The sequence below is a fragment of the Oryzias latipes genome, chromosome 19, assembly GCF_002234675.1.
Source record: "Oryzias latipes chromosome 19, ASM223467v1".
Lineage (NCBI taxonomy): Eukaryota > Metazoa > Chordata > Actinopteri > Beloniformes > Adrianichthyidae > Oryzias > Oryzias latipes.
Window position 1 is genome coordinate 1,089,383 of NC_019877.2, and position 26,157 is coordinate 1,115,539.

At 44.4% G+C, this 26,157-nt stretch overlaps 1 protein-coding gene across 4 annotated transcripts in view; it reads right to left on the reverse strand.

Moving 5' to 3' along the window:
- Nucleotides 1-22,160: 22,160 nt before the first annotated feature.
- The window catches only part of LOC101166208 (transcription factor COE3-like), a 39,137-nt gene continuing 35,140 nt past the window's right edge, over nt 22,161-26,157 (reverse strand). For all 4 annotated transcript variants that reach the window (XM_020702006.2, XM_020702004.2, XM_020702005.2 and 1 more), the window contains exon 16: nt 22,161-24,976. In XM_020702006.2, coding sequence (XP_020557665.2) covers nt 24,945-24,976 — 32 coding nt within the window. In that variant the 3' untranslated portion in view covers nt 22,161-24,944. The remainder of the gene's footprint in view (nt 24,977-26,157) is intronic.

A 26,157-nucleotide genomic window follows, 5' to 3' on the forward strand; every position in this document is an offset into this window, starting at 1 on the left:
GTCCAGTGCGACTTATCTGTGTTTTTTTCTACTTTATAATGCATTTTTGGGCTGGTGCGACTTATACTCCGGTGCGACTTATAGTCCGGAAAATACGGTATGTGTTTTAAATGATCCTTGGCAACAAAGTCATTACTAAATAATTTCTTCGCCTTATTCAGAGTGTAGTGTTCCTGCTGCAGGTCATTTCATCGGTGGAACGTGTCATGCAGAAGCAGCTGTTTTGTTTGAAATTTGTCAGCAGGGTCCTGTTTGATTTATCTGCTTTGCTCTTGTTGCTTCTGGCAAAAATAAACCAACCTTGAATCTTTGGCAGACCGGAACAAAGAGCAGCTTCTGCTGAAGTCAAATGTTTGTAAAAGAGGGTTCAGCGTGCACCAATCAGGCGCTCAACGAGGCGGCGGTAAACGAACTGTCGGATGTTCCCCTCCACAGCAGAGGAAGAAACGGCGGGCAACCGTCTTCGTCTCTCAGCGAAACGGCGCACGTCAGGACAGACTGAAGCTTGATGGAGGAGGCGTGAGGAGCATTTGAAGTTCTGCACTGATGCTTTAGATACACACTGGTACCGGCTTATTGTTGTCATTCATGAAATCACGACACATGTCAGCACACAGACACACACATACCACTCAGTCCTCATGGATAATGACAGCGGGTTGAGTGTAATGGCTCTTTAATTGTCTCTCATCTGTAGCTCACATCTGCAGCTCAGAGTGTGTGTTTGTGTGAGTGTGTGCAACAGTGAGTGTTGTTAAGGTTAAAATTAGGCTATCTATCATGCAGAGATGTTCTTTTTACACAAACACACACACATGCGCGGAGCCTGGAGGAAACGGTGACCGCGGCGTCGCCGTGGTGATATGTGCAGATGATGGATGACGCTTCATAGCAGAAATCTCATTGTCTTGTTACGTCTCTATATCAGCTTTCTGTCGTCATAGCGACCACGATCCATCACAACAAGAAGTCATTTGCGCCTCTGCCTCGGTGCCCAGGAGCAAGGCAGCATGTCCTCCACGGTGACCTTTGACCCCAGTAACTGATAAACTTCCTGAACTGACATGATTAAACTGAACCAGCAGACAGAGAGGAGGAAGCGCCGGAACTTCACTTTGGTTCCGTGAGTTTCTTTAAGGAGGAGATCAGAAGCAACCCTTCTGAACGTGACCTGTTTTTGAACTTCCTGATATGAGTGATCGTCCCCGCCCTCCTCAGGATCTTCTCATCACGTTTCCCCCTGAACAGACAGAGCTTCACATCCAGATCTCCTCACCCTGATCGTCATTTCCTTCGCAGACTTGTTCCATCCTTACTTTTCGATGTCTCCTCCTCCTTCCTGACACTCATCAGATAAATGTTGCTGGTACTGGCCTGCGTTGGTACGTTCCAAGTCACTTTAATCACCTTTCTTCCCCATTCTAATGCTCAGTTTGAACAGTAGAATGGCTGCCGTGTGATTGGCTGACTAGAAATGTGCCTTAACGAGCAGCTGGACAGGTGTGCCTGACAAAGGATCCAGAGAGTGTTCTGCTTTGTTTCAGTCAATGCTCCCAACAGTTTTGGTTCTGATCAATGTCCGAACTCCACTGACGTTCCAAATAATGAACACTGAAGGAAAATACTTTGTGCTGTCTTTGCTGATTTATTTTTTTTAAGTGCAGGATGTCAGAGGTGTACATGTGGAGGAGGAGCTTATTACCAAACACTCCCAGTTTATCGGCTGGACACAGATGGAACAGCTTTGACTTTCAAACTGTGGAGAAATAATGCACTCATGAGCACACTGAAGAGCTTTGCAGCTACAAAGCTCTTAAAAACAGACTCGTTACGGCTGTGGGGCCCCAAGGGGCCATTATCGGCCCCAGCAGCTGTGTGCAAAAGACTCATTCTGCCTCTTTCAATCTCTCTGCTGGTTGTTGTGACCGCTGTGTGATTCTGGGAACTTCCTCGGTTTTCTCCAATGTGGCTTTTCACCACAAGGTGATGTCATCGTTGACGAGAGCTGTGATTGGACGTCTAAAACTGACGCTGTCTTCTGATGTGCTGTCCTCCTTCGCCACGGCTCCTTGATTCATTGATGAACCTCACGAAGATGCAAGCAGCCACAGACATGATGAGCTGTTTGATTTTAATGAAGAATTCATCTGAAGAGGTTTTGTTCCACCGGATAACTCCCCGGGAGCAGGTAACCGTGCCAACCGCCCTGTCAGCAAAACAGTGTAACTTAATAAACCCCTCCCACAGAAACCGTAAACACAATAAAGAATATTACAGCGTCGCATCTTTATCAGTTTTGGGTTTATTGGAATAAAAACATGTTATTGGAATAATGAAGAGCGTCTGCAGCTTATTGACAGTTATTGCTTTTGTCTGTATTCAAACCAGCCGACGCCCCATTAGCCGGCTCGGCACACTCTCCGCCTCTGCCGGGATGTTTGGATTTGGTTAGCATTTATAGATAGGATATTTGGTTGTGAGATATTAACGGTTGAGTTTTTCTCTGTGACTTTGAGTCTTAATTTAGTAAAGTCGGGTCCAGGGAGGGTCATAGAGAGGAGCGGCTGCATCTGAAGGGGAGGGCAGGTCTGATTTCCCCTGAGGAGAACCTCAAAGACGTCATGAAAATTGTGGTGCGTGGGGTAAGTGTATCGTGAAGTGTTTGTTAGGATAATGGAAGTTACCCTCCTCCAGTCATCAGTAAGGTGTGAGTACTGACGAATGCAGCAAGCACGGGGCGTGCACGTGATCCGTGAGTGCCTGTAGCACCCCTGCAGGATCTCCATTTAAACTACACTCTGACTGTGTAATTCCTAACAGTCGGGCTGCAGTAAGCGGCTCACACAGATCACGGGAACAACACTAACGGGCTGATATGCAGTCTGCAGGATTTGAGGGGTTGGAAAATTAAAATAATTTAGTACAACACGCCTGTGTCTCACCAACTTGCCCCTTACTTACGCTTGCGTGTTTTTTACAACCATAGCCTGCAGGATGAACGTAGAAAAAGTGTGAAGTCCAAATCCAAATCTAGCCCCACATGCATAAACTACTGGCTACTTTTGAATTCAGATACGTTTCCACACCGTTTGTTAAATACAATGTGATGTTTTGCCATGAATATTTCATTGATAACAATGTTTAAGAAAACAGCCTTCTCTCCACCCGTCTATGGGTTTTTTTTCAACTTCAGAAAATCAAATACAGCTGAGGCGAATCAAATCTTTTCCAGGCTCTAGATGCAGAAATGAAAAAGGACATTTCTGAGAGCGAATGTCCTGAAGTTCTCTGTGAGCAGCCTGAGACTTCTGGATGATTAAAAAGTTCTTTTAGTCCAGCCTGATCTGACTGGGTACTTTCATCAGGCAAACCTGCAGAATGTGACGTCATTCATCGCAGCAGCTGAGTCACGAACAGTATTTTTTAAAGGAAAATGTGAAATATCTATTTTCATATCAGTGTGACCTTTCACATGGATAATGGGAATGCTCAGTAGTAAACATGAGATCGCCTTAAATACAGACTGTTTTCAATGCGAACATAGTACATGTGGCGACTTTATTATTGACTGCTCAGAAAGCTGTAAACTGTAAAGTAGAAAAAGTAAAAGAAAAACTGTTTTTGAGAAGAAACAAAGGCTAAAATGAGTTGATGGGATGGAAAGATTGAGTCCATCCTTACAAATGAATAAGAATCTTCAAACTAGATATGTCACATGGTCCAAACCAAAGCCAGGTTGTTTGAATTTGCAGGCTCTTTATTGTGTTACCACATCTTTTATATTCTGAATTTTTATTTTTAAATTGTGTTTGCATTTATTTATTTATTGAAATGTTTAGGTCCAAGACGGTCTGCTGCATTTGGTGATGTGGAGTCAAAGAGTTTTGAACGGTAAGAACCATTGGAAACTGGTATGGATCAGAATGGACTCTTGACTGAGACTAATGCCATAAAAACGTCGGCTAGAGCTTTCCATAGACCACACAAATGTGCGCACACACGAGCGCACACCTGTGCAGTTCATTCTTGATTTCAAGAAGCATCAACGTCTCCGTCTGTTTGCCTCAACACGAGCTCAGACTCTTCAAAAGTGACACACAGTAACAGATCCCGTTGCATTGCCTGCAGCAGCGGGATGTTGTTGTCATGTTCAGCAGATCTGCATGCTCTCCCTGCAGGTGCTTCAAACAGCCTTTCTGTCTGCGAAGCACTGCCGTTCCCGTGCCTGCAGGCCGAGCTTGAACGCACCGTTTCCGTCTGCCTTCAAACATGTGAAGGAGCCGTCTAACGCCTCTGCTGTCAGTCAGGGATCCGCAGCCTGCTGAGTGACCGAAACAGCAACAGCCGGGTGGCTTTGAATGCAACATCAAGTGAAATCATCTCTGTGTTCAACAACAATTAGTAACAGAGTGTGTACCACACACTCTGTTACTCTGGCTGTAAAAGATCTCACATCTACACTTCTGATGCATGACGGAATGAAATGGGATTAAAACATAGAAAGGCATCAATAATGTAAAAACACTGATGGACAAGGAACCCGTTTGCAGATTGAATAAAGAGCATGGGAGCTCCAGGTTTTGGTTCAGACAAACTCTAACCCGCTACACCTTTAGCTTTTTTAATGAAGCTCTGCCCACCCTGACCCAATCTACTATGAGCCCGCCCACAATCCCTGTAAAGGTATACTGATTGGTTACAATTTGCAGCAAAACTTATTGGAATAAAAGTGGTTGACATGTACCATGACAGTAGCGTCTACGTTGGTACTGGTACCAACTTGGAACTGAATTTCGGTAGCCCTCCCTAGTTAAGTCCAGGTGTCGTGACTGAGACAACAAATCCTGGTTGTGCATGAAAGATTAGTTTGAAAAGTAGCTCTGTGTCTTCACAGGTGATAAAACAAAGCGAGAAAAAAAGATTTGTTAGAGGTTTATGGGAGACAAAGTAGTGATTGACTTTTTGGGGGCGGAGCTACAGGAGGGATTTAATGACCACAGATTCATATTCGTATGGGTATGGGAGGCGCTCTTATAATTGATCGGTAGAACAACAGGTAGCAGTGGTAACTACCCATCATGCTTTGCTGGTGCGGCATGTGGGACTTGTTACCATAGCGACAGTGGTGTTTTGGGGCATGTTTAGTGTAACTTTGATTGAAGTCACCTCTGGTCGCGCTGCTGCTGTTTGGATGCAGAGGGAAGGCGGTTTAAAGCTTATTGACAAAGAAAGAATTCAGTCACACATTGACACACACACACACACACACACACACGCACGCACTCTTACCCTCCTGACATTTGTCTTTCATCATCATGCAAAGGTCACAATCCGGCTCACTGCCAAACACACTGCCAGCTTTATTGGTATGCACATTTGTGTGTGTGTGTTGGTGTGTGTTTGTGAGTGTGTCACTGTGACTTTGACGCTGATGAGTGAAGTTGTGAGAGAGTATAATATATATAAGAAAAGCAGCTGAAGTTTATTAAGATTTCCAGTTCTGGTTGTTTAAATTCAACAAAGGAATTCTTAGTGAGATGAATGAAGGCAGAGTGTGTTTGTGTGTCTTTGTGGGCCTGTGTGTACCACAAAATGTGTTTGTTCCTTTAGTAACTGAAAGCACAAACACAAAGGGGGACCTCTGTCAGTGCAGTTTTAGTCCAGGGGGAAGCCAAAGGGAGGAAATACCAGATTCATGAGGAGAAACCCGCAGAAGCAGAACTCTAAAGGTTTTCTGGTCTTCATTGGTCTGCAGGTCTGAGGCGTCCCGCCAGAATCCTGCAGCCGGATCCTCCAACCGGATCCTCCAACTAAATCCTCCAACCGGATCCTCCAACCGGGTCCTCCAACCGGATCCTCCAACCGGGTCCTCCAACCGGGTCCTCCAACCGGATCCTCCAACCGGATCCTCCAACCGGGTCCTCCAGCCACAAAGTCAACATCAACTGAAGTAAAGAACTTCAAGGCTCATAAGCTCAATAATGTTCTGTTTACTCTGAATTTATTTCAGTGAAAAATCCTTTTTCTGTTTTAGAAATAGAACTAGAAACAGCAATAGAAATATAAAAAATGAAACAGAACTAGAAGTAGAGCTAGAAACAGAAATAGAAAGCCTTCTGCATAGTATAATAAAATTCAGAAATCCATTCATTTTAGGCTCTGGACTTTCAGCTCTGGTTTTCTCTGGGACTGCTTCCTGTCATGTGAATTTAGACTTTTCACAGTAAAATTAAATGTAATAAACTCACTTTCAAAACAAAACAAGAGAAAAAGAAAACATGTGTGATAAGCAAATACAATTTTACCAACTTGTCTCAGAAATAGGTATTGCTGACACTTGTGAACTAAAAGAGTTGAATGAATATTTCTGTTGATTTACTTGGAGATGCAGTTGGAAGCTTTCCCAGGTCAAAAGGAGCTTTCACTTGATTTGAGACCTTGTTTTACTTTTGTTTGAACTTTTATTTTCACGTTAGGCTTCGTTTATATCGGATTTTACTACCTGATTCTTTCTGTGAAAGCTGCCAAGGAAATAAAGATATCCTATCCTATCCTATCCTATTCTATTCTATTCTATTCTATTCTATTCTATTCCTCCTTAATCTCGTTTCCAACTGATGCTCTTCTGAAACTAGCAGTAAAAATAAAAGAAGAAAAGCAACTTTTCTTTTTCCTCTTTAAAGTCATTTGCTTTGAGATGAACCACATCAGAACCACATCAGAACCACCTCAGAACCACCTCAGAACCACATCAGAACCACCTCAGAACCACATCAGAACCACCTCAGAACCACATCAGAACCACCTCAGAACCACCTCAGAACCACATCAGAACCACATCAGAGTTCACTTACAAGACAACAGAGACTTTCAAGCTGAGTTCATTTGTTCACAGGAACCTCCATCACAGCAGCTGGATCAGCCTTTGACCAGAAGAATCTTTTTAGAGGACGTGCAGAACCAGAGACTTTCCACATGTCCTCATTGTTGGTTCTGCAGAATTATTTGACTAAACTGTTGGGGTTCCGGGTCGTTTGGACCCAGCTGTGGCTCAGAGCTGTGGAAGATTTTTCTGGTGTTTCTGGGCCCAGACGTTGAATACAAGAAGGAACTTAAGGGAACCGGACCAGAACCGGCTTGGCTCTGCTCAGGAGCTCAGGCTCTGTGTTTGAGGCCTAACCTGCCTTCCTCCTCTTCCTCCTCCTCTTCCTCTCCTCTGCATACCAACCTTGTTTGGACGTCTAACATTCATTTCATTTGCTCGCCGTTCGTCCCTCCTGGTTTCTTTTCATTTTTCTGTTTTGGCTCTTCAAACTGATTTTCCCTCACAGTGGGGGTGGGGTCGGGGTGAGCGTGTGTGTGTGAGGAGTATTATGGTATGCATTGCCGTGGTGACAGGTAATGGGAAATTGATTGTGACAAAACGACATTACAGACCGACATTTCCATAAGAGTTTATTTACGTGCAGTTCCAGCGGGAACATCATCTCTTTCATATTCCGCTCTCCGTTGCCGCGGCGCCGAAGTGATGCAGGCAGGTTGCCACGCCGCAGCCTCAAGGGGAATCGAACCGGCAGCGTCTGCTAACAAATGAACAGCCCGACCAAACCAACCGCAGTCATCGTTTTATTTAACCTGAGCAGCGCCGCAGCCGCCCTGCACACTCTCCAAATCAACAGTTAATTTCATTCCCATGATTCCCTGCTTCACAGCAACGTCGGGCCTTTGGCGCTGGTTTATTGGCAGATATGAAGACGCGCCGGGCCGCCACAGTGCAGTAATTATGGCTGTAATAAGTCAGTGTTGTCCATGTAAATAGAGAGGAATGGCGTGTGTGTAAACAGCCTGCAAGGCGGCAGAGGGGCTGATGGGAATTCGACCGGGAGCTGCAACTGCTTCTCATTAATGTTCCAGAAAAATGTGTTTTTATCCAATCAGATGCAGCTCAGCGGCGCCGCGGGAATAAAGTTTCAGTCTGAGAAAGTTCACTGCAAAGAGGACCGAGTGAGAGCGAGACGGGTTTATTCCAGTCTGGATTATTATTCTGCAGGTTTATTCCAGTCTGGATTATTATTGTGAAGGTTTATTTAAAGTCTGGATTATTATTCTGCAGGTTTATTCCAGTCTGGATTATTATTCTGCAGGTTAATTTAAAGTCTGGATTATTATTCTGCAGGTTTATTCCAGTCTGGATTATTATTCTGCAGGTTAATTTAAAGTCTGGATTATTATTCTGCAGGTTTATTCCAGTCTGGATTATTATTCTGCAGGTTAATTTAAAGTCTGGATTATTATTCTGCAGGTTTATTCCAGTCTGGATTATTATTCTGCAGGTTTATTCCAGTCTGGATTATTATTCTGCAGGTTAATTTAAAGTCTGGATTATTATTCTGCAGGTTTATTCCAGTCTGGATTATTATTCTGAAGGTTAATTTAAAGTCTGGATTATTATTCTGCAGGTTTATTCCAGTCTGGATTATTATTCTGCAGGTTTATTCCAGTCTGGATTATTATTCTGCAGGTTAATTTAAAGTCTGGATTATTATTCTGCAGGTTTATTCCAGTCTGGATTATTATTCTGAAGGTTAATTTAAAGTCTGGATTATTATTCTGCAGGTTTATTCCAGTCTGGATTATTATTCTGTGAGTTTATTCTAGTTTGGTATAATAATCTGTGGATTAGAAAAAGTCCATCTTTTTCCTGATCATTTCTTTTTCAGAACTCTGAGTTACTAAACTCTTACGTTTTCACCGTGTTCATGTTCAGTGCTACCTGAACTTTCCTCTCAGCTGGTATTGAGAACTTTTCCCCGGAGCATCAAAATCAAGCTGCTTCTGCTCAAAACGCCCGGAGCGGTTTACAGAAACTGCGTCAGCGCCCGGCAGCAGGTTAAAATTCAGCATCAACGCTGCTAAAAACAGGATTTCAGGATCTTTATTGTTATTTCACCACAAGGTGAAAGGAAGTGCTTAACTCTGGGCCTGGGCCAGCCAATGAGGAGGAAAAGGATTCATGTGATAAAAATAGAAGAGTGGTTATTATGAAAAGTTATGCAAACAAAAGTGAAAGATGAGATCATGAAACTCAGTCTCTGCAGGAAAAAGATCGTGAAGAGAGTTTTCTGTAAGATGCCCCTGAATGTTAACACATTGTTAAAGGGTAGAAATGTAAAGAAAATGTAAAGTCCCAATGAAGAAATGATGAAGAAACGATTGTCTGAGCGCAGGAAGAAAGGGCAGCCCCCTGATCTGTTGGATGAAACTGTTTGCTTGGTTGGTGTTGTGGGCATTGATGCCCCCACCCTGAAGGAAGGAGCTCCGCCTGTTTGTGTGATCTGAACAGGTGGGCTCAGACTCTCCTCACCTGCCCGCATCACTGTCATGCAGTCGTCACAGATTAACAGCGGCTGAGCTTTTCCACTCGTGTTGAAGTGACGTCCTGTCAGCGAGCGTCACATTTATGCGCATCAGTTATGAAAACATTTACTGATTCATGAGGAGGCGGAGCTGCTGCATCTCTCACAGGGAGAAAACGGAGACCAAATGAGGCCTAATGACCTGGATGATGGACTTAAGTCACAGATGAGAGCAGCCATCCTGTGGTTTGGTCCTCCGGTCGTCATCTGAGGTCTTCTGCTTTATAAAAACACTCCAAGGGTTAATGAAGAGCACTGGAAGGAAACAACAAGTGAATACTAAAGACCTTCAGCATCAGCCTGAAGAAGGGTCACGCTGCTGATGTTCAGCTTGAGAAGAAGGACGGCTAGAAAGAAGGAAAGATGCTGCGATGGACTGGAAGAACTGAGAAGAGCTCAGCAGCTGGAGGTCGTCATGTGAACGAGCTTCCCTCTGAACTCTGACCTTTTCTTGGCTTCCTGCAGAAATGACTTGTTCAGCTGTAGCCTGTGAGCTTTTTGACACTTAAGGAAATCAGTTCTTTTCAGTTTAAAGCCTTTATGATAAACGTTGAAAGTTCAGTTTTGTCGCTTTGATTGTGGGCAGGCAGAGCTGATGCTACGCGCACACCGGACATTTAATGCTAACAATAACTTTTTTGAACTTCTATGTCCCTTCAGGGCAGAGGCATCCAAATCCAGGCCTGAATGGCTGCTGGTTTTCCAGACGCCCTGTCTCATCTGCTGTAGATTATCTGGCTCAGGTCTGCTTGAAGCCTGTATGCGCTCGCTGCAACAAAAGGCAGGTTGGAAAACATGCAGGACGCTGGCCCTCCAGGCCTGGAACTGGACACCCCTTGGTGTCGTTGTTTTTGGTTGGCACTTCGGTAGGTAAAAAGGGGACGCCACCCGTGCGTCACTACCAAATCCCAGTCTCTCATGGCTCAAAGTTCAACTGGTTCAACTCTCAATCCGCATTTAACGGCTGCATGTTTTGTGCCAGGAGCCTAAAAATGGGCTTAAAGACCTGCGTAGTGACATTTCAGCGTGAGAGTTTTGAAAACGCTCATGAACGTCTACGTTCCATGGGAAGCGGTAGCTTTGACGTGCGTTTTCAAGGCCGGCGTGAACGTAGCGCGATGTGAACTAAAGCTTTTACACTTTCAACTGTCATCTAATGTGACACGATGCTGGACTCATGAAGCCACTCAGTCTCCTCCAGCATCCTCCTCCTCGTTCTCCTCTGAGGAGGTTCAGCTGCGCTCCACAAACTCAGGAACAGGGCTGGATCTCACGTGGAGGCTGTTAAACAGGTCTGGACTGGGCAGAGCGGATTCGCCGCCGGAGCTCATGCTGGAAAAAAGCTTGTCGTGTTCAGCAGATCGGAACAAACTTTGACTCGGCAGAGGTTCCTGTGCGGGAGGTCAAGCCGAGTCCTGCAGAAAACTGCAGATTCCATGATATTTGCTGCTATAATTTGAGCTGTCAGCCCGTCTGCTGTCCACACCTCCTCCCCTGCTCCGCTCCTCACTGGGTCATTTGTCATGAAGGAAATCACAGCTCAAATCTTCCACGGCGGTAATATGTCTGTCATTCAGCCCCCTCCCCCCTCACTCGTCCACCCCCTCTCATCTCTGCGTGATGCTATCTGAGGAAAGGAGGTGACAGTCTATCAGAGCACCTCCTTTCTGCTCCCCTGATAACACTCCACTGCTTATAATGTTAAGAAGATGATAAGAAATAATAGTCTTTCTCTTTTTCATGTTGGAGTGGAGTGCCGGGTTCGAGGAGCCGACATCCATCACCTGCTATTTATCAGCTGTGAGGCTGCACAAGTTTTAGAAGTGAGGAGCAAAATAATAACTGAGGCGCGGAAACAATCAGCCGATAGATGCAGGAGCAGAGTTATTAGATTAACGCTGCTCTGACAGTCCCACTCTGCTCCTCTCATCCACCTTTTATCAGCGGATGCATCCGCAAAAACAGCTCTGCGATGGAGGAGGCGATGCAGCGGCGCGCCGCAGAGGAAACTGGACACAATCAGCAGTTTGTGGAGTTTCTCTGCAGCTCTGAACAACTTCTGAGGCCTTTTCTCACCTTGGAGGTTTTCTGCTGGAACACGCTGAGACCTGAAAGTCCTCAGGAATCCCGAAATATTCCTGAAACACTTTCTTTGAAACTTTCAGAACTACAGCACTGGCAAAGATCTGCACAGCACAAGAGTGAATGTCAGCCAAAAAGCTTTCTTCACAGACATTTATGACATCAACCGGCTGAGGGAAAAACTTCAGAGAGCTGGAAAACCCACGGATGTTTCCAGGACTGTTGGTTGTGACCATCACACATTTCTAATGAAGCACATGTCTGTGTTTCCCAGGATCTGCAGTGCAGTTTCATGTCAGAGTCCAACATAAACTTGAGAATTGTGTCTCTTTGTGATCATTCAGTGGCACCGTTTAGTCCACTGCGGATCGCAGCAGCTCCTGTTTTCTTGTTTCTGTAAGAAGTTCGAGTTGGACACGTTAAGAGAACGTTTGAAAAGTACTTTATGATAAAAGAGGCTCGTTATTCAGCGAGCATCACACAGCAGCAGCAGCGTTTGTGTGTCTTTGTGTGTCCAGCAGTGACTCTGGGACTGACAGCACTTTTCATTTTGATGCTGTTTAAATTTGTATTGGTGCGTTTTAGTGTCCAAACCCTCCAGAGACGGCGTCTGTCAGCTGTTACCGGGGGACGTCTGAGTGTTGTTTCTCATCAGCAGTTTGTCTTCTTATTTGTGTGTCTGTTGTGTTTCTCTGCTCACATTAAAATGAATCTGGAGTCGGTCCAAACTGGATTGAAACTCATTTCCATACAAAGAAACTGCCTGTGAGGCTAATGAAGCAGCCTCTCCAGCTACTGCAGCCTCTGGCTGAGCTTTTCATTTGGGATGAAGCTCCAGTTTGTTCCGACTGAAGCGTTTTGTCTTCATTTGCTGATGATGTTCATGGAAACAGCGTCTTCATCCCAGAGGAGACAGAGCTGATGCTAAAGGCTGAACTGTGTGGACAAATGTGGAAACCGTTTCTTCCGGCCTCCAAACTGGAAGCTGATCTTAAAATATCCTTGTTGTTTGTTGTGAGGATCTGCTTCATTGTTGTCTTCGGCGTCAGACAGTCGTATCTTCAAACAGCCTCATTTTAAAGAGCGGTGCTGATCGGTCCGGATCACAGCCGATCAGAGACTTGTTCAGGACCAAAGAATCGGTGAGTCTCTGGTCCTTTGGATGTGAGGACTCAAAGTCTGGTTCTCCACTCTGCAGACGATGATAGTTATAAAAAAGATTAAAAACACAAGAGGTTCAAAATGGCAAGACATGTACATGTGTGTGTGTGTGTGTGTGGGGGGGGGGTGTCTAATCCTTGTTCTGAGTGTAGAAGGGTTAAAACCACAAATGAACTTTCTTCTCATTAATTTAACCAGGATTAGCAGGGATCACACACACAAATACACACCCATATACACACACAAACACCCCCCCCACAAAGGTACAGAAACACATATTTATTTATACATTTTCTCCAACAGGCCAAAGCCCATTTAGGGGCTGGCGTGGTTTGAAGCGTGTGTTATATATGTTGTTGTTGTGAGCAACGTCTCCGGTTCTAAAGAGTTGAACAGATCAATGAGTCTTTTACTCGGAATCGTCCTTTTGTTGGTAATATTTTTTGTCTTTAACAGAACTGGTCCCACTTTAGGGGCACCTAAAGGGTCTACACCATGGAAAATAAATTTTTTTGGAGCTTTTAAGTGTTTTATGATGTTCATTCCTCACAAAAAAACAACCCAAAGTAATATTTTGATCCATTCATGCATTTATGATTAATCCAGCCCCGCCCCGCAATCCACAAAAAAGAGTGACTTCTCAGGAGCTGACGTGAGAACAGGACAAGTCTGTGCTGCCAGCCCCGCCCTTCAACGCCTATTTCTCTGTGGCTCCACGGAGCCAATAGGCGGCACCCAGAAGGAGCAAAAGGCGGAGCGTCACTGTTACTGTAGGTGCAGTAACGGCGCCGTCACTGCACCTACAGGTGGCGCCGTTACTGCACCTACAGGTGGAGCCGTTACTGCACCTAAAGGTGGCGCCGTTACTGCACCTAAAGGTGGCGCCGTTACTGCACCTAAAGGTGGTGCCGTTACTGCACCTAAAGGTGGCGCCGTTACTGCACCTAAAGGTGGCGCCGTTACTGCACCTAAAGGTGGCGCCGTTACTGCACCTAAAGGTGGCGCCGTTACTGCACCTAAAGGTGGCGCCGTTACTGCACCTAAAGGTGGAGCCGTTACTGCACCTAAAGGTGGCGCCGTTACTGCACCTAAAGGTGGTGCCGTTACTGCACCTAAAGGTGGCGCCGTTACTGCACCTAAAGGTGGTGCCGTTACTGCACCTAAAGGTGGCGCCGTTACTGCACCTAAAGGTAGTGCCGTTACTGCACCTAAGGGTGGTGCTGTTACTGCACCTAAAGGTGGCGCCGTTACTGCCCCTAAAGGTAGTGCTGTTACTGCACCTAAAGGCCCGTTCACACCGGGACGAATTTCGCCGGCGATTTTCGCCGACGTTTAACGCCTCGTGACTAAACAAAGGGCACCAATGAGAGTGTGCACACCGACACGACAAAACGCCACGCGTCAAAGCGTCAAAAAAAAAATGCCTCGGGTTCGTTTTTTTTTTTTGACGCCTCGCGTCGAAATCTATTCGACCAATGAGAATGCCGCTTTTGCACACGTGTCTGGAGCTTCTGAAGTTACAGTAAAACACCACTCGCGGGCGCTCAAACACAAAACTTCCTTGCTGAGCACACATACCAGCGAAGAAGATAGACGCCGAATAGCGTCTACACTGCCGCGAAGAAATAATGAGGGACATTCTAAAATATCCCCGAACCAAGCAGCAGTTGGAGCTACTGGTCCGGGAAATATTCATGATTTCTTAGTATTATTCTGACAAGCGCGTAAATACTTGCTCTCTACTTCTGAGTGAAAAGCGACTTTAAGAAGCGTAAAGTTGCGCAGCGCCACCTTGTGTACAGGAGTATTTCTGTTTACATTAAGCGCCATTTAATGTCAGGGAATGAAATTGCATGTTCGCTCGGCTCATCGTCAGCAAAAATCGCCTGGGTGTGAACACAAAAAACGTGGCGAAAAACGCTGGCGAATAACGCCTGGCGAATATTCGTCCCTGTGTGTACGGGCCTTAAGGATGGTGCCGTTACTGCACCTAAAGGTGGCACCGTTACTGCACCTAAGGGTGGCGCCGTTACTGCACCTAAAGGTGGCGCCGTTACTGCACCTAAAGGTGGCGCCGTTACTGCACCTAAGGGTGGCGCCGTTACTGCACCTAAGGGTGGCGCCGTTACTGCACCTAAGGGTGGCGCCGTTACTGCACCTAAGGGTGGCGTCGTTACTGCACCTAAAGGTGGCGCCGTTACTGCACCTAAGGGTGGCGCCGTTACTGCACCTAAGGGTGGCGCCGTTACTGCACCTAAGGGTGGCGCCGTTACTGCACCTAAGGGTGGCGCCGTTACTGCACCTAAGGGTGGCGCCGTTACTGCACCTAAGGGTGGTGCCGTTACTGCACCTAAAGGTAGTGCTGTTACTGGAGGACACCACCCTTTTAAATTTGGAGTTGTTATTGAAGATCACTACTTTCCTAAAGTTTTACTGTTTGGTCATAAAAGATAATTGTTTATACTTTTGTTAAAGACCTCATTTAATTAAATTCCCCTCCCATAACCCCCCCCCCCCCCCCCCCCGTACCTCCATCAATATCTGTGACCTCAGAGCAGCAACACTAAACAACACCCATCAATGCAACATCAATAACACTTCTGTTATAACACCAGTGTGGATTGAAGGTTCCATTTCTGTGTGGCTGTGGGAGGGGGGATCATGCGACCACATATGGTCATGTGACCACATATGATCATGTGACCCCAGCAGAGGAAAGCAGGTGAAGAACAAACCAGCCGGAGACCAGGTCCTCACAAAGTGAGTCAGATTTTCCGTTTTTACTGCAGCTGAAGTCAGATCTTCAGGACGACACGGGGACTTCCAGACGTTTTTGAAATCAAAGGGAAATGGAGCCGGGAAGGTGTTCCGGCGCCGTTTCTGGTTTCATTTTGTGCATCAACAGTCCGTCAGAGGATCTACCTGTGCGTTTCTGCTTTAACGGTCACCGTCGACAGTCACGGCACACACAGGTCAAATTTAAATGAATAATTTCTGTGGCAGGAATCTTATCAGGGTGTCGCTGCACGCGTCTAAACACACAAACACACAGCGGTGTGTGTCAACACGGAGTGACCTCGTTAAGCCTCGTTAGCGCTCTCAGCCATCAGGTTTGTTTGCCGGTAATTAGTTTGTTTTGTGTCTTTGTTTGTATTGTTTTAGTTCAATCAACAAACATTGCCGCCCTCTGGGAGTAGCCCCTCCCCCGCCATCGCTTCGGCAGACGTGGTGGAGCGACTGGCCGATTGATCCGCAGACGGCGTTCGTCTCGGTGGAAGTGACTCCCGTCTGTGGGAGTGGGTGAACTGGAGTCTCAGTGGAGCTCTGAGCAGCCTGGGCTTCTGCAGAGGTTTCTTTGAGTTCACTCGTGTTTCTGCCAGATAACAAACCGGCCAGAACCAAAGAGAATGAAGACTTTAAAACTTCCGCTGATTGAGAACTTCTGTTTTTTGCTGCAGAAGCAGAGTTTGTCATTTCTCTCTTTGAATGAATCTCAAGAATTTTGTTCTCCTTCAAACTTTTCAGAACGGAAACATCAGGCCAGATTTCAGGTCCATCAAGGCGCGTAGAACCCAAGACGTGCCGGTTCTAAAGCGGTTCTCTGTGATATCCCTCATCCTATCTGTTCAATTCTATTTAATTTGTATAGCCCAAAATCACAATAACACTCGCCTCATCCGAGTTTGTTCCAGTAAATGTAAAGTAAACATAAAATCATGAGGATCATGAAAACACAAAATTCAATGGGAAAATTCTAAACAGACTAAACTAAACTGGACATCCCTGCCTTTAGACCCTAAAAATAAACAGATTCCAGAATAAAGAAGAAACCTCAGGGGGGTCCACATGAAGGAGAGATCCTCCCCCAGGACGGACAGGGGATGAACCAGAACTCATAGAGTAGAATTATAGTTTCTAACCTCTACAACTACATATTTAAAGTCCAGCAGACGAGGTTCTCTGTAACGTCCTTCATCCTGTCTGTTCTAAAGCGGTTCTCTGTCATTCAACCTCTAAGTACGGTTGAGACGCATTGAGGTCTCATAAATGTGTTTGAACTTATAGTCGTGCATTCTTTTTTGATCTATTGTAAAGTTGTTTTTTTTTGTTTGGATCAGTTTTCCTCTTTATTCTGTAAATTCCTTTAGTTTTTCTCATCATTTCTGCTGCTCCCAGGTCTTCCTGGACGTCACACCTCCACCGATGCAAGAGCAGAACTCCAGGAAGATCGAAGAAACTTCCCCTGAACATTTGAAACTTTTTGTTTGTGCGGGCGGGTCAGGCGGGTTCAAACGATCCAATCGAGTCGCGGATGAAGAAACGGTCTGCTAACGAGCCGGATCCGGCTGCACCACACACACACCGTGACACTCGCACACACCTTCTGACTGCGTTTACGGCTGATGAAACAAGCTGAGTGGACGATTAGACGAGGTCACGCACACACGTGGACACGCACACACGTGGACACGCACACACAGCCGCAGCGTGTCAATGACAAGCGATGGATTCCTGCTGATCGAAAGGTCGAGTATCGACTGGCAGTAATGGAGAGCCTCAGTCTGAGTAACAGGCCTGGTTTTCTCATGAAACATGTCTGTGTTTAGATAAACTGACCTGAGATCAGATGATTTCAACACGTGGGTTGTTCCATGAGGACCTGTGGAGAGCGGACCCTTCTCCTCATGATGCTCACCCATCAGAGAGTTTAAGGTCGTGGTGAGGTGGCAGGTCTCATTTTTAACCCTGGTTCTTTAACAGCAGCAGAGAAGAACTTGGACCTCAAGTCCAACAAAGTTAAGGCCGTGTCTCAAAACTGCTACGTATATTTTGCGCGATGAAAATGAGTCATGCGTGGAAAAAGTGAGAAGTTTTGGTCTTTGCATGAAATTTTCACAGATGTACCACGGATGAACCACGATAAAACCGTAGAAGACGTACGAATAAATCATGCAAAGAACACGTAAGCCAACGTAGAACATGAACATGATTATTGTGCCGTTTAGTGATTCACATATATTCATAATATATAGGCCGTATATGTAAAATAAAAGTTAGACATCGGTGGTACATGTGTGAAAAATCTGTCAGACATAACAAACAGTCGTGGAAAGACACTAATCTGGGTATGCATCTCGTAAAAATCACACACAGTTGCATAAGATTTACACATGAAATACACTCAAACTGCGTCATTCTCATCCAGCCAAAATTTTTCTATACAGCATAAAATGGAATTCACATTACGACCCGTCGGGCAAAACCCCCGACGGATATCTGTGAACATCGACGACTGACCAACGCAAAAACCACGTATGAACGACAAAGATCACGCATGGATCACGAGAGACTGACATGTCATATGTGGAAAACGCACAAACAACTGGATCATCCTGATGTGGCACAACGTCTAATAAAACATTTGTAACAATCTGCGTCAGAATCAGCGGAATTCTGTTAATCACGCTAACAGTTGAAGAGTTACGGTCAGGTGTTGCCGTTGTGTCAAAGGGGTAAAGAAACAACATCAGCGCCCCAAAAACACATCATTCAAACCATGTCTCCTAAGTGAAATACAAAAAACTAAATAACCTAAAAAACCCTTCTTTTGTTGTTAAACCACGAGAGCCACGATAGCTGACGTGGTCCCAGGTTGTGTCCTGGTCAGACTCATCTCTGCTGAGCACATCGTCTAAAAGCCGAATCAACCTGAGCGCTGAGAATTCCTCCTGTCCAGTAGGATGTCAGTTACCATCCATCAAACAGTGAAAGAAGAAAAACTTGTAGCTATGTGTGCATGTCTAGGTTTGGTCTAGAACAGTAAAGTTTGCCGTTTGGTTTCAAGTCAAGCAAAAGTTCCCCACCTAGAGGTGAAATGCTGCAGCGCAGCAAAGTAGTTTTGATCTGATCAGCTACTGAAGTGACGGATGTCGAAACAATTAACCACAAATGAACATCAAATAGTGAGGAAAAAATATAATAAAGTTTTCGCCCCATTTGGTCACTTTGACTCTCAGTTTTAGTCGACTAAACATCATAACGTCATAGTTGACTAAACCACACTTTTGATGTCACGGCACTTTTTATTTCAAGTTTATGAATACATTTATTATATATAACAAAGAATTCTCAAATTTCAAATGTATTTATGTGTCTGTATATAAATATACAGAAACAACATTTTTTTTCTTCTTGTCGTTTTTCTTTTGAATAAAACGGAGAAAACACCTTAATAACAGTCATTGTTCACTAAACTAAAATAAAAAAATGTTTGATGTAAAAAACTTCATATAAATTAATACCACTACGTATCAGAACCATTAGGTCAAAATTAGGGCTGCACGATATGAGGAAAACTCGCGATATGCGATATTAGAGATTAATATTGCGATAATGGTTTAATTTGCGGTATATAAACAAAAAAGAAAATAACCAAAAACATTATTCCCATTTCATTACAACAGTTTAAAATTATACTCCAAATGACAAACTTCTAACATAAAAGAGTCCATCCAATTGGTCAACAACGTGAAGGCGTCCTTCTGATTGGTCAAATGCATAAAGGGATTTATTTGATTTGTTAAATGCTTCAAGCTGCCATAAAGTTGTATTAACACATTTAAGGTTTACGATTTATTGTGATTTTCGCCGTCTTTTGCTATATGCATGTTGGAGAGCTGGATATTGTGAAAATGATAAATTTGCGGTATGTTGTGCAGGCCTCTTCAAAATGCAAAAGAAAAAAGTGAATTCGTGATCATAAACATTTAAAGAAAACCTGTTTCTGCTGTTCTGTCGTCACTTCCTGCAGAATAAAACTCGTTCTAACAAAAATCACTGTCAAAATCAAATTATTTAAAAAAAGTTTCCTACAGCGCCACCTGCTGACCGCAGCAGCCGACGCTCTCCCGGTCAGCCTCCTGTAGAACCGTGGAACCGGCCGAGGAACGCTGAAGAACACAAGCAGAACCAGCGACAGCAAAGACTCACCTGTGCTCTGCAGCTCAGGTGTGACCGTGAGCGGAGGAGAAGTCAACAAAGGAAAGAGGAAACATGTGGATGGAGGAGGGGAGCTGCTGCTGCCACGGCAACCGGAGCTCACCGCTCTCAATCAGGTCCTCGGGGAGACCCAGGACCCCAGGTCTGAGTGTGTGTGTGTGTGTGTGTGCCGTGTCTTTTTGCAACAGAGAAACAAAACATACACAGACTGTCTGACCACTGAAGGTCTTATTCTGATGTTCTGCTACTTCAAAATAAAAACCGGTGAGATCGGACTCCTTCTCGACCTCCTCCTGGTTCTCCAAGGCATCTCAAATGTTCACTGTTGCACAGTCATCCTCGGTTGTGTTATGCTGACACTCTATGGGAAATGAGGGCTTTAGGGTCACGCAGAGAGACCCGTCCAAGACCAGATCAAAGTTTGAGTCCCGTCATCAAATCTGGCAAAAGTGAACAAACAGACGAGCTGGGAGTCAATTCAAAGCGGAGCGGAATGGAAGCGGAACAAATAAAAAGGTGCGTCATAATGAAGTTTTCAGGTTATCTGAGAGTCATCTTAATCACATCCTGTTTGTGCTTTTGTGTCCGCGCAGCCGTTAATCGTTTCTTAGCGGGAAAACAGGCTTTAATAATCCTTCCAGAACAGAACAGAAGAAGATAACAATTCAGAGGGCGAATGAAGGGAGGAGCTTCCTGCAGAATGTTGAACCGTCAGCCGATGCTTTGTGTTCCACTGAATGCACACCTGTGCAAAGACACACACGCACAAAGTCACATGACCCTGAACCAGGCACCAGGTAGCTCTTTTAATTTGAAGTAATGAAGACGGATGTTTCCTTCCAATCAGCTTCAAGGTTCAAGGTTTTGGTTGGTTCAGAGTTGGTACTGAAACTTCACGCCAAGTTGGTAACGCAACGACATAGAACAGTATTCTACTGAGTTTTATAGTACAATTCTAGCCAATCGATTTATTTTTCATATGGTTGTGGGTGGGATTATATTAAAATGGGTGTGGCTGGGATGGTGGGTGGAGCTTCAATCAAAATGCCAAAAGCAAAGAAAGTTTGGCTACACATAACAAAAAAAGTGGGAGACATGTTCTTTTACAGTGTGCTTTATTTTGAAGGTCAAAAATGAAAGTTGATCACGTTTGGACTCCTTCAACACTGATCCGCTTTTTACGCAGGAATTCATTTTAGAATTCTTAAAATCTTGAAACAACAAACGAAAAAATGTATAAATCAGTAAATTGTAAAATTTATATATAAAGCCGATTTGATCAGAATTTTAACAGTTGAAATAAAAACTGTAGAAAACTTAACTTTTTCAAAATTGACATTTACCTATTATTAAAGCTTGAAAATTTAATAAAATAATAATAATAAATAAAAGTTATGACAGAAAAAACTAAAATAATTCTATTGCTTCAAAATTGACATTAATAAAAGTGTACGTAATTGTAAAAAAAAAAACACTTTAAAAAAAATTTAGAACTAGAAAAACTCGTAACTGTTGCCAGTTAAAATATTGTTTTTTTGCTCGATATGGGAAGACTTCCGGTTCTGGTCGGCGATGTCTGCAACCAGGTCCTCTTTGTCTACTTCAGCGTGTGCAAAAGGAAAAGGCAGGGCTTGTTTTTTAAAATAAAATAATGGGTGTGTTTTAAGAAAATGTTAAGCTCCAGGTCAATGGAGAGACTTTTAGGGCCATAATTCTAAATGCAACACTCACTGTTTTGAGCATAAAACTTTATGGAAATGAAGGTTGATGCTGATTGGTCAGAAATTTCAGAAACTTCTAGTCGTGCACAAACCTGATCCAGTCTACCAAGTGATTGGAAGAATTTCTGACAAATCAGCATCAACCTTTGTGTCCATGTCTGTGATTGGCTGGCTTGTCTTGCGCATTTGTAATAATTGCACAAAAATCATTCCATACCGTTCAAGCACCGTTTGGGCACTGGAATCCCTTCAGAAGTACCGGTTCAGCCTGGGAGAATTTCCAGATGAACCATCCCTATTCAGGAGTTAGCATGGTGGTTTTGGGGGGGGGGGCTTTAGATCAGGACACTGGGACCCATTAGTTCAGGAGACTAGAGGATTGCTTTTATGAAGTCTTAGGATGCTGGTGCGTAGTTTCAGGACCACAGAAACCTCAGCGCTGTGATGAAGACCCTTGGAGGGTCCACGCTCCTTGAAGCTTTCAAGGTCATGTAAGCAACTTTGAGGATTTCTGGTGCTTTTTGGGAAATCCTTCTGAGAGTCCGGGTTCTCCCAGAAGCCCGAGTTTTCTGGGATCCACTCAAGTTCTTCATACAGGCGTCTTCGAGGGCATGCAAGTCTTCCAACATTTGGTGTGTTCAGAATCTCATCCAAAATCTCTATGATGAAAACATAAACCACTGAAGCAGAGTCCTCCATGAGTTTGACTGTAAAACAGTCATGCAGACTGGACTGAAACCAAGTGGAAGCTTCTTTTCAAACATTCAGGTGAATCAATTCAGTCATCAGAAGATCCTGCTGACTTTATTCAGTGTGAAGAAACCGTCTCTGAATGGTCGTAAAACAAAATGTACATTTAAACCCCAACAGTGGCTCTGGTTTGACATCAACTTTGATTGACAGCTCTACAAATGTGTGAAGACGTTTTTTTCTCTGATACAAAACAACGGTTGCTTTTCAGTGTGGCACCACCACAGACACACACAGACTTGAAACTGCATGACAACAACATGACAAACATCCATTTTTACAAAAACTGTCCAGTATAAATACTGTATTTATACTCTGTATGATACAAACGCAAGTTTCCTCTGTGACGGCGTGTCATCAACCACAGTGACGTGTAAATATTCAGCCAGCTACAATTTTGGCAAAAAAATCACGAAACCCACAGAGAAAACATGGGGGCGGGGTTCTGGTGCTGAGGGCGGGGCATGGGGTGGTAGGTGGGGCTAGGTCAAGAAAGACAACTTTGAACAAGGAGACAGACAGGAACAGCAGCATCAGAATGCAGGACTTGGTTTTACAGTGCAAGCACAAAGAAAAGACAAAAAGGGGCGGGGCTTCTTGAACACTAGGCGGGGATAGTAAAGACAAAAGATGATTATCATCAGTTTTTTTTTACAGTTTGTGCTTTCACAAATCTGTGAGCTTAGGTTGTGATTCCATTAAAGGCCTCAAATGAATGTTCATCTCAAAACGAGCATTTGGCACTACTGATGTGGTGAACTCGCCAGCGACTGGTCCTGTGGGCGGAGTCTGCAAACTTTTACATCAATAACAATGCGAGAAACTCAAAAAGTGAAGCGGACCGAACCACGAGGAAAAGTAGTGCAGTTACAACAGCTGCTGGTTTGTGGACAGAAATGTCCGAAAGAGATCTGATCAGGGTGGAACAATAAAAGACGAAAAAGAGATGAAACGTAATGAACCGTTTCTACTTCATCCCTACGCCACGTTTTCTTTAGATCCATGCTGAACAGTTTTCTTTCCTTTTGGGTCCATTAATGTTCTGTTCTGTTCCACAGTTCAGTTCACCCAGCTCATGGACGTTTTTACATCTACTAAATGAAGTGGAATATCCAATATAACCATTGACTGTACATGAGATCTGGACTGAGTCGGTGTTATGTCATCCACAGAAAATGGTTTATTCCAGTCCAACAAAATAAAGCCAATCCAGTCGCCAATTTTTGCAGTGCGGATGCCAGACGTCGTCAGTAAGGAGTGATTGGTCCGAGTCGGTCCGACTAATCGTTTCAATGGCAACCACCCTCACCAAACAGAGGTGAGCTTGTTAGAAAGCCACACCCCTACCACTTGAAAGTGGGCTTCCTGAAATCTGTTAAATGTTTTGAACGTTGGACATTGGCGAGGCACCTGATTGGCCAGTTTATAACTGGAATAACTTGAACTTTTGGATTGTATTTAACATGTTAAAAATAAGTATCAGGGTCACAATGGGTAATCTGACCAATAGAATGACTGACAGCTGTTTAAGTCTTAACAGAGGTCAATGGAATTTTAGCTTCTTGGATCCAGCGGGTACTTCCTGTTTGGAACGCCAGAGGGGAGGGGTCACTCAGTCCAGTTCTCATTTTCTGTCAGTAATGGATCCCAGCAGGACCAAACACCTGAACATACCCTAAAGCCGTGTCACTCAGCCACTTTTGGGCATTTTCCACGTATGTAATTCGTGTCTTTCGTCACACATGTAGACCAAAAGTTTGGACACACCTCATTCAAATGAATGGGATGGTGTGTCCCGTTGTGCGTGATTTTTGCAAGATACACACACAAATTTGTGGCTTTCCTCGACCGTTCCACGTATCTAATGGACTTTCTATGCATGTATCACCGTTTTCTAAATTAATTTTACCTATATGGTGCACGTATCACGTTAAAATTACGTCATAGGCACATTATTCACGCACAGATTCTGTTTTATGTTGGTTTACGTGTTCTTTGCATGATTTATTTGTACTTCTTCCGTGGTTTCAACGTGGTTCATTTGCGATACATCTGTAAAATTTCACGTAAACACCACGTTTCTCACTATTTTCACGTGTATTCATGTATCACCAATTTTCATCCGTGCAAATTTGTACGTATTGTGGCTGTGTGACGCGGCGTTAGGATGAGCAGCTTCAGAACTGCTTCTGCTCTCTGCCATCAGAGATCCTTATTCCTATTTGAGGAGTTTTTCTGCTTCCTTCCTTGACATCTTCCTTGAAATGTTTTTCTGCTCACTTCTCCCGACTGCCTTCTTCTTAGAAACTCACAAGCTTCCATTTTTCCTGCAAATGAAGGAGTTTCTTTATTTTAAACGCTGAGCTCCTCTGAAGCTTTAAGCTTCAGGGAATGAAGCTGCTTCACTACAAACAAATGTTCAGCTTCTTTTAAAGAAGCCAGTCGGCAGAAAGACGTCATGCGGTTGAAGCTGCAGAACCATCAGATGTTTGGCATCTGTCCTGTTTATTAGTCATTTGAAGCCTTTAAGTGTTTTTCACTCTAACAAATTCACATTCAGAGGAAGTGGCTTTAGGGAATGGGGGGCCATCAGCTTTGCATTAAACCCCCCCCAACACAGGTCCTACATAGATGGAGCTGAAGGTCCTTGCAGAAAACTGTTGTTCATAAAGTCCTCGTCTTCATGCCATCACGGACAGACAACATCAACAGGATGTGGTCAGCTGCCCCAGGCTCCACATCCCGGGGCCCTGCCCCCCCCCCTCTGAGGTGATTGGTGCTTGTGGCGAAACAGGTGAGGAAGGTGGAGAAAGGTCTACATCTGCGGGACGACGAGGCCAGACATGGCTGCAGGGAGACAAGAAGAGAAAGGAGCTTCACGTCATCTCCAAGACGGAACAAACACAGCTGCTGTTTGACAGGAGGAGGAACTCTGACCTGCTCAACACTGTAAGGAGATGTTCATCCAGAAAATGAACAAACTAGCTTTGAGGTAAGAGCTGGAGAGGAACTTTCCAAACTGCAAAAACGTGTGGAGCTCCAGTTCCTAAAATCTTTGTGCTGATGAGTGTCAGATTTTTCTGCCACTGTAGAGGAATGATGGCAGCTTCAAGGTGTGGCAGGTAGAAAACTCAGCTTTTCTCCAATGTGTTGGGAAGGAAAGCCAACATCAGTGTGTGAATGAGACTATAACTGTTTAGGCAGAAAAGGGCTAAACGACTGTACACCATTTGCAAGTCATGAAAGTGGGTCACAGAGATAGAAGTACCGCTGAAAGCGCCGTCATTCAGACGCCGCTCCTGCAGCAGACGGTGAAGCTCACTGTTCCAGGAGAATCTCTGAATGCTGTCATGAACCCCAACATGGAGACGTGATTACAAACACTTTTGTAGAACTCTTTGAAATAAATCAACCTGATCTCTAAACATCATCTGCGTCTTCCATGTAGTGAGGAGGCTACTTTTGACGGTAGCTCCTCCCACCTGCGGCGGGAGCGGCAGGTTTCTGGCAAGCTTTTGGACATGCGTCAAAACAGAGGGTGTGGACGCCAACTTGCCGCCCAAATCGTGTGCGTGGGGATGCAGATTATAACCTTGGAATATCTGGGATTATAACTTTAAGGATTATTTGATCTAAACTCTTTCTTTTTTGGAGATAATCTTTACCGACCTCTTTCCTGCATCGATCTCTGCAGCACTTTGGGAACATTTTTCCTCTAGAACATTCTATATAGATGCATGGATTGGATTTAACAGAACATTATGATGCAGAAATTATGCGATGAAAAATAAAGATGAAGAATGCTTGTTGGAGAAGAACCTACAGTGGATCTGAGGACTATAGAACGGTTGGATTCATTCAGTCAGGGATCCGTCCTCATGTCACCATGACGATCAAACAGCAAGGAGGCTAAGAGAAAAAAGGTTAGGAACATGAGGAACTTCAGTCCTCATCTACAGTCGGGTGAGCTGAACAGAACATCGACAGTCGGCCCCTTTAGGCCGGCGGCCCCCCTGTGCTGACATTAG